Here is an 18856-nt window from a genome sequence, read left to right on the forward strand (position 1 = left end):
AGTGAAAATTTTCCACTTGGATAGGAAAAATCTATATTAGTCAGTTCTTTGAAAACTGGCAGATTTTCTTTACATGGAGAAAAGCTTCTAAAGCATTCCCTAGTTTGATATTGGATGTAGGATGGGTTTGCTGTCCTAAAAGAGCTAAAGTTAAGCTTTTGGACTCTAAGCTAAAAGAAAAATGGTAAAGCTTATTCTTTTCCTCTTGTGGGTAAAAAAGCAGCATCTAAACTAGAGTTCCCAGAGGATAAATGCACCACTCAGCAAAGATTACTTGAAATCATCTGTGGACAGTATTTGGCAGGTACTATAGACCATGCCCATATACTTGGGAGGGAATACATAGCTGACAGAGACTTTATGTCATACAGAAACACTGAGCATCAGTCCAAGAAGGAAAAGTATAGCTTCACTAAAACATGTTAGAGGTATGAATGGCCTCTCCAATCATGAAGAATCACATTAAAAACAACATTAATCTAGAGTCAATCAAGAGCCATGAAGATTATAGTCATAAGATTGTTATAACCATATCTGTATACAAAGAAGATTACTCTGGGACATTAGTATTTATGGTAAAGATGGGTTTTGAGGTGAGAAAATGTGTTATAATAGTGTTAACGAATGGTCTGATGTTTTGATAAGAGTCAGAATAGAAAGGAAGAAACTGATGTGAGTGATGATGTATATGATGAGTATAATCAGCAAGATTTAGTAAATGATTAGAAATGAGAGATATTTGGGGAAGAAATTTAAGGGGAGGAGTATTGGATTCAGTTGTAAATGTGTTTGGAGTGCTAATTAGATACTCAGTTCAATGTGTTCATTAAGCTGCTGGAGATGAAGGTCTGGAGCTCAGAAGGGAAGAGGTCAGGATTAGAGATATGGATTTTGAAATTTTCTACATAGAGTTGCTAGTTAAGTCAAACTGGCAATTTCAATCACTGTATAAGTTCATTGGGAAAATTTATATAGAGAAAAGAGGATATTGTTGAACATCCTAGATAGGAAGTTGAGAATGGGATAAGAAGTCAGCAAAGGAGACAGAGAAGGGATTGTTAGAGAAGGAGAGGGTAACAAAAAAAAAAAAAAAAGTCCTTTCTCTGAAGCCAAGGAAAAGAGTTTCCCATTAAAAAGGAGTATCGATAGTATCAAACACTGAAGATTGGAGGGGAAATGGCAATGCATTTGGTGATCAGATTTTTGGTGGCAAGGAATTATAGAACAATGTTCATTTAAATATAAGTTAAGTAGACTCAGGTCAAGGCTAGACAGGGGAGAAATTGTCACTAGTGAAGGTATCAGATTACTAATAAATCACAAAATGTTTAATTGTTTATTGTGTACCAGGCATTGTGCTCAGTGTGAGGGGATGCAGAGACAAAAATTAAACTATCCCTTCTCTTATGGAATTTATATTCTGTTGGGGGAAACAACATGTACATAAATGTAGATACAGAATAAATACAAGACTTTACAGGATGGCTGCACATAAGTTGGGGCTAGGAGTCAGAACAAAGTTTCAAAGATAGTGGCACATTGTAATGTTCTCTTTAAAATGTAATGTTCTCTGTTGAGGTTTTTTTGGGGTCTCTTGGAGTAGCCTTCCTTTCAGTTCAGTAATCACCACATGTGTAGCCAGGGGTTAAAGTCTAAATCCTTTATTGTGTCTTTCAAAGTCTTGTCTTCTTCACTTGGGGCTTGGCTAGTTTTTCTGGAGGCCTTCCGGATTTTTCAGCAGAGAATCAAAGGAAGAGAGCCTGCCACCACTTCTCTGTCTTCTCTAGTTCTGGTTTTGGCTTTTTGTCCAATGTTATATGCTCTCTTATCAAAGGTGTGAATCTTGTAGAACTATAGTAAATACTAAGTACATGTAGTGAACTAGAGAACTGTCAATCACCATGCTAAACAACCATTGTCTCTATCAATTCCACTGACTTAGTACCTTGTTTCAAGTTCTGGCCCATAACAGTACATTAGCTAAGTTTTGAAGGAAATAAAGGAATCTTCAAGTCCAAGATGAGGAGGAATGCATTTCAGGCATAGGGGACATTGACCTGAAAAAAGGCATAGACATATAGAATGGAGTGCTATGAATGAGAAACAACAAAATAATCATTTGGAGTAGAATTTGGAGAGAAGGAAGAGCAGTGATTTTAAAAAGTGATCTGATAAGGACATTAAGAGTAAAGACTAGTTTTGGTGAGTAATTTAACAGGAGATGTGAAAAAATCAGCAATTGTCATTAGAGAGTAGAATTTCAAAGTTCCAGATCTTTGAGGTGGGACAATTATGAGAAATGGGGAAGATATTATCTAATAGTTATAGCCATGAATGGCCAAAGTAGAATCAAAAGTATTTTTGATGTTGAAGGAGTCAAAGAATTTGTGTTTGGGTTTTTAGAGAAGTTATGGCAGAATGTAGGATAAAGAGGAAGATCAAGAATCAAGTACTAAAATAATTGAGAAAATTATGAATGATCTGACTGGTTGGTAGATAAATGGTTACAGTAACACAACCTATTTCTAGAAAAACACATCTGGTAAAGATTAGCAATGTTCAATAAAATATAGGTAAAAAGAAAGTTAAACTGTACAGAGTATGGGGATGCATTTGATTAAATCAAGATTTAAATTAGTAGTCAGAAATATCTCCTTGGATGAGCATTTTTCTACAATTGTACAAGATTAAATTCTCATTTTAATACAAAATATAATCTATAGAACTCAGAAATGCATTTAATTTGTTCCAGAAAGGCACTGTACATTTTAAATAGATATTTATTCTGACTTTTTTTTTGTGTGTGCAGTAACTAGCACAGATGTAACAAAAAAAGAAATGGAATTTGTTTAAAATTTTTGGTTAAAGCTAATAAAAGTCAAATCAAACCTCTGTTATCTACCTATAAAATATCAGGAATTTTACCAAGTACAGGGGCTAAAAAAACAACAAAAACAACAACTTGTCCTGTTAATGGAAGAGAGAAAATGCAAACCACTATGTACATATGGGATATTATACACACACACACACACATATATATATATATATATATATATATATATATATATATATATATATATATATATATATATATATATATATATTATATACATATATATAGATAGATATAGATATATACATAATAAATTAGGGATAATTAAAAGAAGGAAGGCACTAATATTAAGCATCTGGATTTGAAGGAAGATAGAAAAATCAGGAGATGAGAAAAAAGGAGGATGAACATTCTAGGCAAAGGGTATGTGCAGGAAATGAAAATGTCTAATCAAGAGATGGAATATCTAGCATAAGGAACAGCAAAGAGACCAGTGTAAATGGATCTTATAATTGTAGTTATTGTTTGTCCTTCATTCTTGGAGAGGACCATGATACCATGAAGGTTAAGTGGTAGAGCAAGATTTAAATAAGGAGAATGGAAGGTTGGCGGCAGCCAGGTTATTATAAAAGACTTTAAGTACACCTTTGACTTATAAAACTTAAGAATCTTAAATGGCATTTAAAGCTTTATACTCTAGATACAAGTCTAACTTTTGTTACTTAATTTACATTACTTTCCTAAACTTATTTTCTACTCTAAATAAACTGGACTTTTGTTCTTCCCAGAACTTGATTATTGAACATTTCAAACTAGATATCTCAGAAATATTTTAAAATTTAAATGTCCAAAACTGACCTCATTACATTTCCCCTTTTTCCAAACCTGCCTATTTTTATTGAAGGCAGAAAAGATCTTTCATTCTCTCAGATTCATTACTTCACCTTAGTCTCTCTCTTCTTTATATTCATTCATTTGTCAGATCTTCTAGATTTTTGTTCACATTTATTCACCTGACCCAATCTCTTCAATCTTATAGCTACCTCTTTTTCAGGTTCTCCTACCTCACCCTCCTGATTGGTCATCATCTCAACACTCTAATATGTCCTACACATTATTACAAAAGTGTAGAGATCTGGATGTGATTCCCCAATTCCATCAGTTCCAGTGCCATCTTGGTGACTTGAGGATAAAATATAAGCTCCCATATAACCCATCTTTCCAGCATCAGACGTGACATTTCCTAATTTGTCACCCAACCAAATTGGTTTTTTCTCTATTCCTTACACATTACAACTCATTTCCAATCTTTTTATCTTTTTAATGGCTGTATTTTTTCCCCTTAAAATGTATTCCCTGCTTATCTCAAACTCAGATACCTACTCTTCCTTTAAGACACAGCTTAAGTACCATCTTCTAAATGAAGCCTTTCCTAGTCCTGCCAACTGCTTGTGCCTTTACTACCAAACTAACTTGTATTTAACTATTCTGTACTTATTCATTTTACTTTTATATTGTGTATATAACATTGTGTAAGATAGATAGATGACATATATGTACTTGTCTTGCCCATAAAAGCTCTTGGGAAATAGGAATCATTTCATTCTCTTTGTGTTCTCACTATCGAGCATATAATCAGGAATTAATAAATGCTTGTTGATTGATCAAATTTCCTTTGTTTTTTTGGTACCAAGTATTTCCTCCATATCTGGAATGTATTCTATCTTCACCTTCTTAGAATCTTTGCATTCTTCCAAGTCTCAGCTCAAGTATAATAGTTTTGAAAAGCTTCCCTAATCCCCCTGGTTATTAATATTCTACTCTTCCTCCTCAAAATATCATGGACACAGATATTATTTATGTATAATAAGTAACCCTCCTCTGCTCCCACTGCCCTTCCCCTAGTAGAATACCAGGTCCTTTGAGTACAGAGGCTGGTCTTCATTTGGTTTTCTATCCCCAGAATTTTGTATAGGGTAGATACTCAAAAATTATTTTGTTAAATTGGATTGAACTAGTATTCCACATTTCTCAAGATCTTCTATAGCAGGTGTTCTGTAATTCAACTCCCTCTATGACTTCTGATGACTCTACGGTTCAGAGGGAGATACATCATATCTCATTGAAAGCAGCTTATCCTTCTTTTATCTCTTATTATTTGTGTTTACCTCTATGTTTCTTAACTCCTATGTTTAAATTTCCTCCACTTCATGATGATAGCTGCTAAATTGTGTACTATTGACTATAATGTTTCTGGAAATTTTTATATTAGGGTTTCTTTTAGGAGGTAATCTGTGGATTTTTTTTTCTTTTTTCTTTTTTTGTTTCTAAGAAATCTAGGCAGTTTTGAAATTTCTTCAGAGATGATTTCCTTTCTCTCCCCTAGCATTCAGTAGTCCAGTAACCTCACTCCATTTTCTGCATTTCTTTGTGTCTCCTTGCACAAATATAGATTGGAAAAATGGCTCATTTTCACTTTTTCTTTGCACACATAGGTCCTTTCATTCCAAACCCAGAGGTCTTTTCACCTCTACCTCCTTTGCCCCAGATCTTCAATTCACAAAAATATACACACATAGCCTTAATATTTTAAAAATGTTTTTATTGGGCAGCTAGGTGACGCAGTGGATAGAGCACCAGCCTTGAATTCAGGAGGACCGGAATTCAAATCTGGTCTCAGACACTTAACACTTCCTAGCTGTGTGACCCTGGGCAAGTCACTTAACCCCAGCCTCAAGAAAAAAATAAAATAAAATAAAAATGAAATGTTTTTATAGATGTCTGTTTTTATATCATCACAGTTTTTCCCAGTATCCCCTTCCGCTTTTCCCAGAGATCAATGCCATGTAACAAATTGTAATTTTTTTAAACAAAAGATCAACTATCAGCACAACTAATTGATACATTGAAAAAGCTTTAAAATGTACAATACCTTTATTTTTGTTTTTTTAAATGTGGTTTGCTTTCCATTTGCATTATTTATTTTATATTACTTTACTGTGCTTCAGTTCACGTACCAAGATATTTTAAGGCTTTCTATAATCAATGGGTATCTAGTTTTATTCCAATTACTTGCTGTTACAAAAGGTGCTACTAGAAATATTTTGGTGTAAGTAGTGATTATCAGTGATTTATCAGTGATTTCCTTGGATATAAACCTAGAAAACAAAATCTGTGAGTTACAGATAAAGAAATTTGTTTGCACTTTGCATAATTCCAAATTGCTTGTATGAATTCTCAGCTCTACCAACAATGTACTAGTGTTCCTATCTTCCCACATTAAATATTGCCATCTCTTGTTTCCATTGTTCATTTGCATTTCTATCATCAGAAATTTGAAGCATCTCCTTTTGAAAACTGTTCATATTTTTAACAAACTGTTATGAAATGGTTAAGTCTTAAATATATTTATTATTTGCTTATATATTTTGGTGAGGCAATTGGGGTTAAGTGACTTGCCTAGGGACACAGAGCTAATAAGTGTTAAGTCTCTTAGGTCAGATTTGAACTCAGGGCTGGTACTCTAACCACTCAACCATCTAGCTACTCTGTTTCCTTTTTTTATGAGAAGTGTGTTAATTGTTTCTTGTAAATGCAATCTAGCTAAAGTTATCTAATTTTTATGAGTCTTTCCATAATTTGTTGGGTCAATAATACATTATGCAATCTGAGCTATAGATATGAGAAATATATGATCAACTTCTGTTCTAACTTTTTATAGTATGATCTTAAATATTGTCATATATAATTATTTAAAACATCTTGTGGTATATAGTATGAGGCATTAGTCTATTCTCTTTTCTCCCAGGTTACTTTTCAGTTTTTCCAGGTTATTTTATCAAATGTGGAATTCTTTCTTAGGTAATGTATGATCCTAGGTAATGTCAAACACTATGTTAATTGAGTTCCATTGATCAGTTGTTCTAATTTTAAAGCAAAACCAGATAACTTATATGACTAGTTTTATAACATGATTTGAGATCTAGAAGTCCCATTACCCCTTTGTATTTAGCTCTTTTTATCATCTTCCTTGATATTCAGGATTTTTTGCTTTTCCAATGAATTTTGTAATTATCATATAGAAATTCTGTTGTTTTTTAAGGGTTTATTTTGTAACATGAAAATTTGCTGAAGCTATTAGTTGTCTTAGTTTCTTTGCCAATTCCACACAATTTTCCAAGTATTTAATTTCTTTCTTTTGTCTTATTATTCTTGGTAGCATTTCCAGAACTATGTCAAATATCAGTAAGCATCCTTCTTTAAGTCCCATATTTATTGAAAACAGTTCTAATATATTACTATTGTGTATGATTTTTGCTTTTAGATGTCTAGGCTTTTATTAAGATTGTGTTCATTATAGTTCCTAATGTGGAACTATACTTACATCCTGGCATAAATCCCACTTGTTCATGAATGATTTGTAAGATAAATTCCTTTAGTCTATTTGACAGGATTTTGTTTAAAAACTTTTGAGTCAATAATGCATCAATAATATTATAGACTTACACTTTTCCTGCTGCATTTTATACTTTCCTGGAATATATTGTTTCACGAAAACTTTCTTAACAAGGTGCTTTCTCAGTTTTTGAGAATAATTTGCTTATATGACTTCCAATTGCTCTTTGAATTTTTTGTTGGAATTGTCCCGTGAATCCATTTTCTTTGACCCCTATGTTATTTAGGTTTTCATCATTAAGTCTCCAAGGTACTCATTCTGGGCAAATCTCAAAGCAGTTTCTGCCTCTATCTTGTATAATTTGTCCGCAAGTCCTTCCTTTTCCATTTGTCTCACTCTGAAAAATGTTGAATCCTGAAGATGACAATAGAACTCTGAGTACACTCTCAAGAATCTTTCAAACCTCCAATTATATCATAAAGCAGCAGTCATCAAAATCATTTGGTATTTGTTTTTAAAAACCTAAAAATAGAATAATAGAGCTTAATAAGCCAATGTTTGATAAATGAAAAACAAATTTTATCAAGGAAAGATTTTTTATCTTATAAAATTTCTGTGACAAATTACCACAAAATTATGAATCACCTTGTTTATATGTTAAATCAACATTTTTTGGTGGGGTTAAATTACTTGTTGAGCATGTGCCTAGAAAAAGGACTGAGGGAAAAGTGATTCCTGTGGTCTCTCAAGAAGAGAAGATCCTGCAGAGAGGTGAATGACTGAAAAGAGATGGGTGGTGCTTCTGATAAGTTTTTCTAGAGTGAAGAGGGATATTAAAAAGTCATATGTATTGCATGTGATCTGTAAGAATTTGGCAATTGAGACTACTTGTCTTGCCTCAAGAATAGATTTCTAGGAAGAAATTAGCCCCTGGAAAAAATTAGGGCACAGTCTCAAATTAATTTTAGGTAAATGGAGAAAGTGATGTTTGGGAAAGGTCTTCCATGAGGTAACATCATCTGTCATCTACCAGAATTGGTTTTTTAGAAATGAAGAGGCAAGATAGGAGCAGAAACTGCTTTGAGGGAAGATGTCAGCACAGGTGCCTTAGTAGTTTTGGTTCCGTAAAGAATACAGAGAATAAGAACTAAATAATTATCAGAACTGTGAACCAGGGAATGAGGATCTAGCAGATATATAGAAGGAAGATGGACAGTGAATAGAGTGAGACAGAAATCCTCTGTGGCAAAGGAGAAAAAAAAGAAAATCAAAAAAGCCTATTAAACTGGGGAATTGGGAGTGAAAGAGAGACAATGGGAACAGGGTTATTCTAAAAATTCATTAAGCTAAAATAAATAAAGAGACAGTATTGTATTTACAACAAAAAAGAGAAAAATCATAACTTGAAAAAAATCCAATAAAATGAAAAAATGGCAAATGAACAAATGAAAAAACAAAGCCCCATAATCTGTTGCATATAAGAAACATATTTTGCCAAGCTAAACAAACCTGGGAGACTGAAAAAAAAATTTTTTTTTTACTATAAATCAAGTGAATCCATAAAAGCAAGACTTGGACTCCTGCTATTTGACAAAGCAAAACATTTTTTAAAATAATGATAAACAAGGAAACTAGTTGAACTACAAGAAGGCAAACACAAACACAGCAGTGACATGAATATTCAATGTCTCTCAGTTTTGGATATGACTAACAAAAAATAAAGAGAAAATAAGGACCTGAACAAACTGCTGGTAAACTAAAGCTAGAAGATATGTGTTAGACTTCACAGAGAATAATATATGTATTTCTTAGTACCACTTTGTAGATTCAGAAAAACTGATCATCTCATGTTATTACATGTAAATATTATAAGGCAAACCAATAAAAAAATATTTTATAGACCATATAGTAAAAAAAAAAAAACAAAACAAGATAGATATTTGTTTGAGGACCAAAAAAGGCACAAATCGAAATGAAACCTTAAATAATAATTGAGTCAAAGCAAGCTGACTTATAGGGGAGTTCTATGAAACTTCTAAAAATAATTAATACCTATATTATACAAATTATTCTCAAAAATTGAGAAACTACTCTACCAGAATTCTTTTATGAAACAAATATGGTCTCATTAATCCAGAAAACCAAGGAAGGATAAAACAACAAAAAATTAAAAGACAATAAAATTAATGAAAATGGTTCAAAATTTTAAAACAAAATTCTATCAAGCAGATCATAGTGATTTATTTTAGAAATCATTCATTATAATCAAATGGGATTTGTAGCAGAGATGCAAAAATGGTTCAACATTAGGAACCACATTAAACATAACTATCTTAAGAGATACAGAAAATGACTTTGCCAAATATACTTATTTATGCTAAAATTCTATAAAGTGTAGGCAATGTTTAATAAAATAAAAAGCATCTGTCAAATTGCAAAAGCAAACATTTGTAGAGGATGCATGAAAACATTTTCTATTAAATAGGGAAGTAAAACAAGAATATCCAATCTCTCTACTATTATTGAACATAATTCTGAAAAAAAAAAGGGAATAAAACAAGGGAAAGAAATTAAAGATATAAATATAGGTAAAGAAGAAATAAAGCATTCTTTGCTGAAATGGTAGTATACTTGGAAAATCCCAAGGAATCAGCAAAAATACTATTTGAGAACTAATAGGTTCAGCAAAATAAATCCTCAAAAATCAATTTCTTTAATAACAACAAAGCACAAGAAATAATAGCAAGGGAAATCTCATTGCAAATAACTAGGAAATACATAAAGTATCTAGGAATTGATCTACCAAAGCATTCTAAAGACTTGTGTAGATGCAATTACAAAATGCCCCTTAAAGAAATAAAGAACAATTTAAATAGCTGGAGGAATTTTCAGTGCTCGTGGCTGGGCTATGCTAATATAATAAAAATGATACTATCATCCAAGTATCAATCAAATTGCCAAGAAGATACTTTATAGAACTTAATAGAATAACAGAACTAAATAGTTTATATATCAAGAGAAATAATGAAAAGAAGTAAACATGAAGAGAGGAAAGACTTCTAGACCTTATAAAGCAGTAGTCATCAAAACCACCTGGAAAAGGTTAAAAAAAGAGATAGCTAGATCCGTGGAACTTAATTTCACAGTGTTTCATAAGGGGAGACACACAATTTCCCTTGGAAAGAACTCCATTTTTGACAAAAACTCCTGGCAGAAAATAGACTTTACAATACATTGTAAAATGGATACATGAAAATAAATAAAATAAAATGGATACATGAATTTAATATTCAAATCATACTGTGAAAATATAATTACAGAAGCTGATCACATACTTCTTAAACTAGAGGTAGCAATGTAGTTTTAATCCAACAAGAATAAGAGGACCTTATTAAAGACAAAATAGGTTACGTTGGTTATATCAAATTGAAAAGCTTATGCACAAATAAATTTAATGCACATGTGATAGAGAAGCAGCTGAATTAGGGGAAAATCTTTATTTAATACAAATCTCTGTAGAGTTTAGTATTCAAGACTTATAAACAATTAATAAACATGGGATGCCCATTATCCCTACTGTAACTTGATTTGTTGTTGTTCAGCCATGTCCAACTAATTTTACAGATGAGGAAACAGAGGTAAACAGCTATGACTTTCCCAAGATCACAAAGCTGGTAAGTGTCTGAAGTCAGATTTAAGTTCAAATTTTCCTGACTGCAGGCCCAGTTGCTCTATCCACTGCATTACTTAGCTGCCAATTGTAAATGTTACCAATGAGAAATACTACAAGAGAAAGAAATTGGCACACTAGTGCACTAGTGGTGGAACTATAAATTGATACTACCATTTTGGAAAACAATTTGGAATCAGGCAAGCAAAGTGAGTAAAATTCATAATATTTGAATAGATTCAATTCCGTTTTCAGTGTTCATCACTGAGCTATGCCAATGTAATAAAAATGACAATACTACCAAAGTATCAAATTACCAAGTGGATACTTTATGGAATGACAATTCATTTGAGAAAAAAATCTAAAGATTTTGAATATCAAGAGAAATGATGAAAAGAGGGAAGCTTGAAGAAGGGAAAGACAGTCAATTTTAGGGCTTATACCCCAACAAAGCCCTCAATAAAAATATTTCTAGAAGCAATTTTTTGATAGTAACTAAATAGAAGCAGTGTCATTGCTCATTGACTATGGAATGGCTAAACATTACATAATGAATGCAATGGAATTTTACTGCACCATAAGGAATGATGAAGACAGAGAAACATGGGGAAATCTTCATAAGCTGATGATGCAAAGTAAAATAATTGTAGCCAACAGTATGACATAGCACACACATAAATTCAAAATAAATATAGCAAATATAGCATGTTTTCAAATGAAGTAATATGAAAAAAAAATATTTCGTACCTCCCCCCTTCTATGTGTGAGAGGTCCATACATATTACACATTGTTCATGTTTTCAAACTTTTTCAAAGTATTATTCATTTGGTACTCATTTTTTCCATTTTTTTCTTTTTTGTCTTTAAAAATGTTTGTTGTATGCTATGGGAAAGATGGGGGAAAGATACTGGGGAAAAAGACATCAATGCAAACTTTTTTTTAAAGATATAGTAACAAGACTCTTAAGAAGACATTATAGATTTTATAATTTTTTTATTTGATATATTAGGGAAGTTATTCCATAATTCCTAGCCAAAAAACTCCCCCTCCCAAACAAACAAACAAAAACTAACAAGTTTCTAAAAATTTGTTTCAGTTATTCTAGTTGCCCCTTTTAAAATGATCTAACATTGTAACTCTGATTTGGGGCCAAAATGTTTGCTTATTCTTGTTTTAGAAAAATAGAAAAACTCCATATGGAGTAGATGATCTTGAATCCTTACCTTCTATATTTTCAAGCTGATTGCTTACATCTTCTTGAACTGTCATGATCCTCTTCAAGGAGCAGAGAATAATAAATGATGGCTTGTCTTCCCTATAGCCCTTTATACTTCTTTGAAGAAATGAAAATTAGTTCCTTCACAAAGAAAAATAGTAATCTAAAATCTTAGGGTATGGGAAGATAAATAGACTTTCAGAAAGCACTTGTTAAATAGGTATTTTTTAGTAGATTATTGACAGTGAGTTAAGTGTTTTTCCTCCCTATCCTCCTGATGGTTGTTAGGCTAGGCTCCTGATAAAATTGAATATGCCTGGAGGTTTGGCTTGGTACATATGAAGTCACTGAGTGTATATCTGTGTAGATATTACTGACTATAACCTGAAGTTATACATGAATGATTTTTGTATAATCTATGTTAATGTATTTTATGCTCCTTCCCAGCCTTGTACCTATTTAAGAGCTTTTGTGTGAAATGACCTATAAGATGACATTGGTAATTCTTCCTGTGTATATTGGTTATGCATATGTAAAAGAAGCATATTTCAGTGCATTCATTGACATTTTGAGATTTAAACGAATTGGCATGAATTGCAAAGTATAGTAGTAGCTCTTGATCATATTTGCATAAATAGCAACTAAGAGGTAGAATTGCCTGATTCCTCTATTCTTGACTGCCAGTATTGCTCAAAGCAGTAGCTGATGACCAGTTTAATTCCTTCCTTAAGGTCCACTTAGTCTCTCCTTCTAGAGATATAGCCTAATAACAAGAATTAAGATTTGATCTCAACACATTTGCAGCCACTTATGTAGTATATTAGGGGAAAACTGTGTTGGTTTTTGAGAATAGTGGCAAAAAGAGTATTGACTGTACTTAGTAGCTGCATAATAAATGCTTATTTCATTTCGTACTGTCAGCACAAGTGAAAAAGCTGATTTTTCATGTGGAAAAAATATAGAGCAAAACAGTTATAAATTTTGTATATATTTATGTGTATGTTGTCAATATAAATGTATGTTCTTTGAAGCCTGTTTGTTTTTTTCTTTGAAACATTATTGCCTAGCTTATTACCTGGAACATAGTGCATACTTAATAAATAACTTTTTAATTGATTGTTAGCCAGAATGTTTGATTATCTCATATACCATCATGCAAAGTAAACTAATTTCTTAAAACATTTGGATGTACAAACAGCACTTGATCTTGTTAACTAATGCAAAATTCATGCTGTCTTTAAAAAGTTTTGCAAGAAACACATCCCAAGTGATTTTAACTACATCTATTTGCTTTACAGGGTTGTGGGAAAAAAATGTACACCTTCTTGAGAGGAACCAAACAACTGCAAGTTCTAAGATTCTTGGGTATCTCTATTGGAGTTACTCAGATTCTGGCAATGATTCTCACTATTACCCTGCTGTGGGCTTTGTATTATGACAGAAGAGATCCTGGGACAGATCAAATGATGTCCTTGAAGAATGACACCTCACAGCACCTGTCATGTCATTCAGTGGAGCTGCTGAAACCAAGTCTATCCAGGATCTTTGAACATACAACCATGGCAAACAGCTTTAACACACACTTTGAAATGGAGGAGCTGTAGATAATGCAAGAAGATGAGGCCACAAAATTCTTGGATCGGACTTTTTTATTTTTAAATACAATCCTTTGTCCATCTGTTTATGAAATATCTCCATAAAAGAGTACCCGGAGACTTGATTTTCTGCTTCCTTAATCAAGGAGAAAAGGATTTCATATCATACTAGGTATACTAGAACTGGCTATTCAGCTTTAAAAAGAACAAACACCTCCTTTATAGTGTTGGGGGAACTACTTCAGCCTTTTAGATTGTATTGTATAAGATTTTTATTGTTTGTAGATGTAGTTATGTTTGGGAGTTTACTATGGTAAAAATTTGACTTACATCCAGAGGCTATTTAGTTTAAAAAGCACTGATTAATTACTAATGTAGGAAGGTAGACAGTACTAATGATCCTTATTCTTGGATGGTGAATTATTTTGATGATGTTGAAAAGATTTTACAGCAGAATTTTCTGTGTTGGTTACTAATTAAATGTGACTTTCTGTAGTTTCTAAAAATGAACTTTACCACTTAAAAAAAAAAAAAAAAAGAGAACTAACCCAATGTCTTAAAGTTGATCAGGGATGTTTGTAAATGATTTTTTTTTTGTGTGTGTGTTAAGTCTGTATATTTTAGTAGATTTCAATCTAGTACATGGTAAAACAATTGTGAAAAGGACAATATTGCCTTTGCACAGCACCTTTTAATCTTTCCTAAGATGATTTTCTAAATTCCACCATTTATTTTATAAGTATTAAATATCACTAGCTTTGGAGAGTCACCAGTGTGATAAACAGGCAACAGGTTTGTTTGTTTTTTCAGAATATGATCCTGTCACCAGAAAATTTTTAACAGGACAGTTTCCACTTAACCAAATTATACTGTATGACTTGAGAGCTATACCTTTCCAAACTATGGTTTTATATAAAATTAACACATTTTCAAACACTCATTACTGTCCTCAATCTGTAGAATATACTATTCTTATTATTCAGTGACATTCTTGGAGTATAAATAATTTCAGTAAATTAAATATTATTTGATTAGAGTTTTTTTGCTATATTACTTCTATTAAGACACTGGGGTTACACAAATTATAAAATTTCTACAAAAGTTAGAATATATTTATTTGAAATGGGAAAAGTGCATTTTACTGTATTTTGTATAGTATGTTTAATAGAATATTTGAAAGAAAATTAAACAAGTTTCAATAAACCTTTTGTAAAGAATAGTCATTTCTGTATCCTTATTCTTATACATTAGTGCCATTCTTACCATTTTGTTGTAATAAATCCTAGGAAAAATATACAACAATAGGGAGGAAAAGATTATCTTTTAATAGTTTTCAGAAAAATTCAAAAGGAGCTTACAGATCTATTTGCTTTTAAACATAACTTTCATTAATCTTGCATTAAAAAAATTACAATTCAAGTAAAGCTAAACTGACCTTATCTTTAACATTTTAGTTTCTCATGCTTTTCATATTCTAGTTATTTTATCAAACTTCTATTTTTCTTCTTCAAAATTCCAAAAGCTTTATGATTCAAAATGAGTATGGAGTCATGGAGATTATAATCCTTCCAATTGAGAAAAGCCATGTGCATATTGAAAATAGGGAGAGGAATGCAGTTTCAATGGTTTCCCAGACATTCTGAAAGAGTTAAAGTAGGGGAACCAAGTATATATAGCACAGGGCCTGGAATCTGGAAGAAATTCAAATCCAGTCTCAGACACTTACTATTATGACCCTGGGTAGGTCACTTACCCTGTTTGCCTCAGTTTCCTTGTCTGTAAAATGAGCTGGAGAAGGAAATAGCAAATCATTCTATATTTGTATCTGTATCAAGAAAAACCCAAATGGGGCAGGTAGTTGGTATAGTGGATAGAGCACTAGCCCTGAAATCAAGATAACCCGAGTTCAAATCTGGCCTCAGACACTTAACACTTCCTGGCTGTATGACCCTGGGGAAGTCACTTAACCCCAATTGCAGAAGGAAGGAAGACCAATCCCAAATGGGGTCACAAAGAGTCAGACAATGGACTGAACAACAAAAGCATTTTTACAGAAAAGGAGACGATAACTAAAGTGCTTTATATATGTTTACTTATTTGACTCTCACAACAATCCTGTAAGGTAAAGTGCCATTATTTCCCTTTTACAAATGAAGAAAGGAAGGACATATAGATCACAGTCATACAGGTAGTGAGTATCTGAGACAGAATTTGAACTCCAGTATCCCTGATCTCAAGCTGCTCTTCACTTTAGTTTCCTCATTACTGCACTACCTAGCTTCCTACGAAGTTGGGAAATAGGAGACAAGAGTTCAGACATAAAGAAAACAAGTCTTATAAGGACTTGGGGATGGAATTAATGAGTAGAAATTACATGTTTTCTACTTTATGATCAGCAAGCATAGCTTTCTTATGTGTAGATACTGCCCCCAATTTCTGTTAATCTTTTGCAGCTGTGCCATGCCAAAGCCTTGACACCAAAGTCTGTGACATTAAATAAGCATTTAAGCACCTATTACGCACTAAACTTTGTCTTAGACTTAACTACAAAAATAAAATATCAGTGCCTGGCCCTCAAGGAATTAGTGGAGGTGATGGAGAAACAGGAGTACACTTGAGTTTACAAAGTAGTTCTCAGGGGGAAAATAGAGGTCCAAAACCAAAAGGAAATCTGTTAATAGAAGTTCCAGAGAATGCAGTGGAAGAAGGTAAAGAAGAGTAGAATAGGGACACCAGGGAAGGTTGGGTATGAGGGAGCAGAACAAGGTAGTCAAGAATGAGAACTTTGGCTTATCAACCCACAACTCAAGATCACAAAGATTCTAAATAGAGTCATGAGATAGTGTCATTTCCTTCATAGTAGCCAAGTCATTGTTGATTTATTGATTAGTCCCTGAAAGATGTATAAAGTATGCTAGTAGTAGAGGAGGAGTAGAGTTATTTCATATGTGGCTGCAGAGTTGACAAGCCTGCCTGATGGTCAAGATAAAAAGGGATTGGCAGAGTTCTGGACTGAGGTTGATAAACAAAAAGCTATGTTAAGCATTAAAATTAGTTATAATTTAGGGCAGCTAGGTGGCATAGTGGGCAGAGCACCAGCCCTGAAGTCAGAATGACCTGAGTTCAAATCTGGTCTCAGACATGGAATACATTCTGGCTGTGTGACCCTGTATGACTTAACCCCAATTGCCTCAGGGGGAAAAATGGTTATAATTTCCAGATTTCTTGATGTATCTGCTGTTGCACCAGGCCCCCATGCACAATGAACCTTAGTAGCTTAGAGTCATGAGCAGCCAAATTGCATAATAGATAGAATGCCAAGTCTGGAATCAGGAAGATTCATCTTTCTCAGTTCGGATCTAGTTTTAGACACTTATTAACTGTGTGACCCTGGGCAAATCACTTCACTCTATTAGCCTCAGCTTCTTCTTCTGGAAAATGAGCTGGAAAAGAAAATGGCAAACCAGTCCAGCATATTTGTCAAGAAAACCCCAAAGGGGTTCTTATAACTGAAACAGTTGAACAAAAGCCTGAAATTAAATATTATTTAGTATCAAAATGAGCTTAGTTTAAGTGGGGAAATTTTGCAACAGATTTTTTAAGGGCCCCAATAGCACCAACATGAAGTAATATATCTGCCAGAATTTTTAGAAATCAAATAATTCAATGAAGCTCAATAAGTTCACAGTTTTAATATTTTGCAAAAAAAAAAAAAAAAAGTGCCAAGCATTGTCTTGGGGATTTCAAAGTATGGGAGAAGTAGAGAGGACTGGGCACACATTTCATATGGTTTTGCATTGATTCCAAATTGAACTGTTGATTATTGATATTTCAAATAAATCTAATATTGCCAAAATACAAGTGTACTGAGACCATGAAAATATCAAGTGACATATTTTACATACATATAGGAAAAAGAGGAGAGATATTTCATAAGAGTAAGTCAGCATTCAATATATTTAAATCTCCCTGTTTAGATTCATTTTTTCTACTTTAGGAATCAAAATTCAAGAAAACTACTTTATAACACAATTACTAATTAATTTCCTTTGAGTTGCTTATTGTTGAACCTGAAAAGTTTTATTCCTTGTTTTCTGAATTCAGGATTCCTGAGATAAAAGGACCTAAAGACTTAAATCCTCCAACTCAAAGAGTAGACACTACAACTTTTAGAGGCTGTAGTCTTATCATTATCATTATCATTAAGGAAGCCTAGGCAATTTCTCTTTAAACCCTAAAAGAGAATTTCAAAGTAAAAAATTCTAACAGTCATGGAAGAAGAGACAGGTCATCTTTATTGTTTCTCTTTAGCTGTATCCCAAATAGAATTATGCACATACACAAAATCAGGGTTTCAAAGGCCCCCAAATTCTTCCAACATTGCAGTGGAGATAGAGCAGTGGAATTATGGAGATGAGCTCAAACCCTGCCTGCCATAATTTCTAGCCCTGTGGTCCTGCACAAGTTTGTTTGTTTGTTTGTTTGTTTTAAGCATTTGAGTGTCCATTTCCTTATCTGTAAAATAAGGTGACACTTGTCAGTCTAGAAGGCCCCTTCCCCCTTTGACTCTGTGGTCCTGTGATCCAACTCCTCCCCTAATCCCATGGGATCAGCACCCTAATTCAGACCCCCATTACTTCTCTCCTGGAATATTGTTGTCTAATTAGTTTTTGTTTTGTTTTGTTTGCTTCTACTTTCTCTCTTATTCAAAATATTTCTTAATATTCCTATGGCACAGACCTGACCATATTATTCTACTGCTCAGATCCTTATTGTGGCTCCCTGTTGCCTCAATATAAAACATAAATTTCTCATGCTGATATCTAAGGCCCTTCACAATTGGACTCCAACATATTTTGTGAGCCTTATTTCTCATTACTTGATTTCATGTACTTTGTATACCAGTCAGACTAGGTTACTAGTTCCTCATATTCAAGACTCCATCTCTCACATTTGTGCAGCTTCCCCCTTATGCTCAGAATTCAGTGTCTTTTGGATTCTTTTTACAGTGACCACAGACATCTCTTTACATCAGTTTTTGTATTATATGTCCCTTCAGAGAGGTTAGGAACAGCTTTTATTATATTTCCAGTGCCTTTTACAATGCTTTACTCATAGTGACTAATTAACAAATGCTTGTTG

General features: G+C 33.0%; 1 protein-coding gene across 2 annotated transcripts in view; it reads left to right on the forward strand.

The window, feature by feature from the left end:
• Positions 1 to 14928, forward strand: part of TSPAN12 (tetraspanin 12) — a 102848-nt gene extending 87920 nt beyond the window's left edge. For both annotated transcript variants that reach the window (XM_074268163.1, XM_074268164.1), the window contains one exon: positions 13418 to 14928. In XM_074268163.1, the coding sequence (XP_074124264.1) occupies positions 13418 to 13723 (306 nt within the window). In that variant the 3' untranslated portion in view covers positions 13724 to 14928. The remainder of the gene's footprint in view (positions 1 to 13417) is intronic.
• The last annotated feature ends 3928 nt before the right edge of the window (positions 14929 to 18856 follow it).

Source organism: Sminthopsis crassicaudata, chromosome 5 (genome assembly GCF_048593235.1).
Source record: "Sminthopsis crassicaudata isolate SCR6 chromosome 5, ASM4859323v1, whole genome shotgun sequence".
NCBI classification, from domain to species: domain Eukaryota; kingdom Metazoa; phylum Chordata; class Mammalia; order Dasyuromorphia; family Dasyuridae; genus Sminthopsis; species Sminthopsis crassicaudata.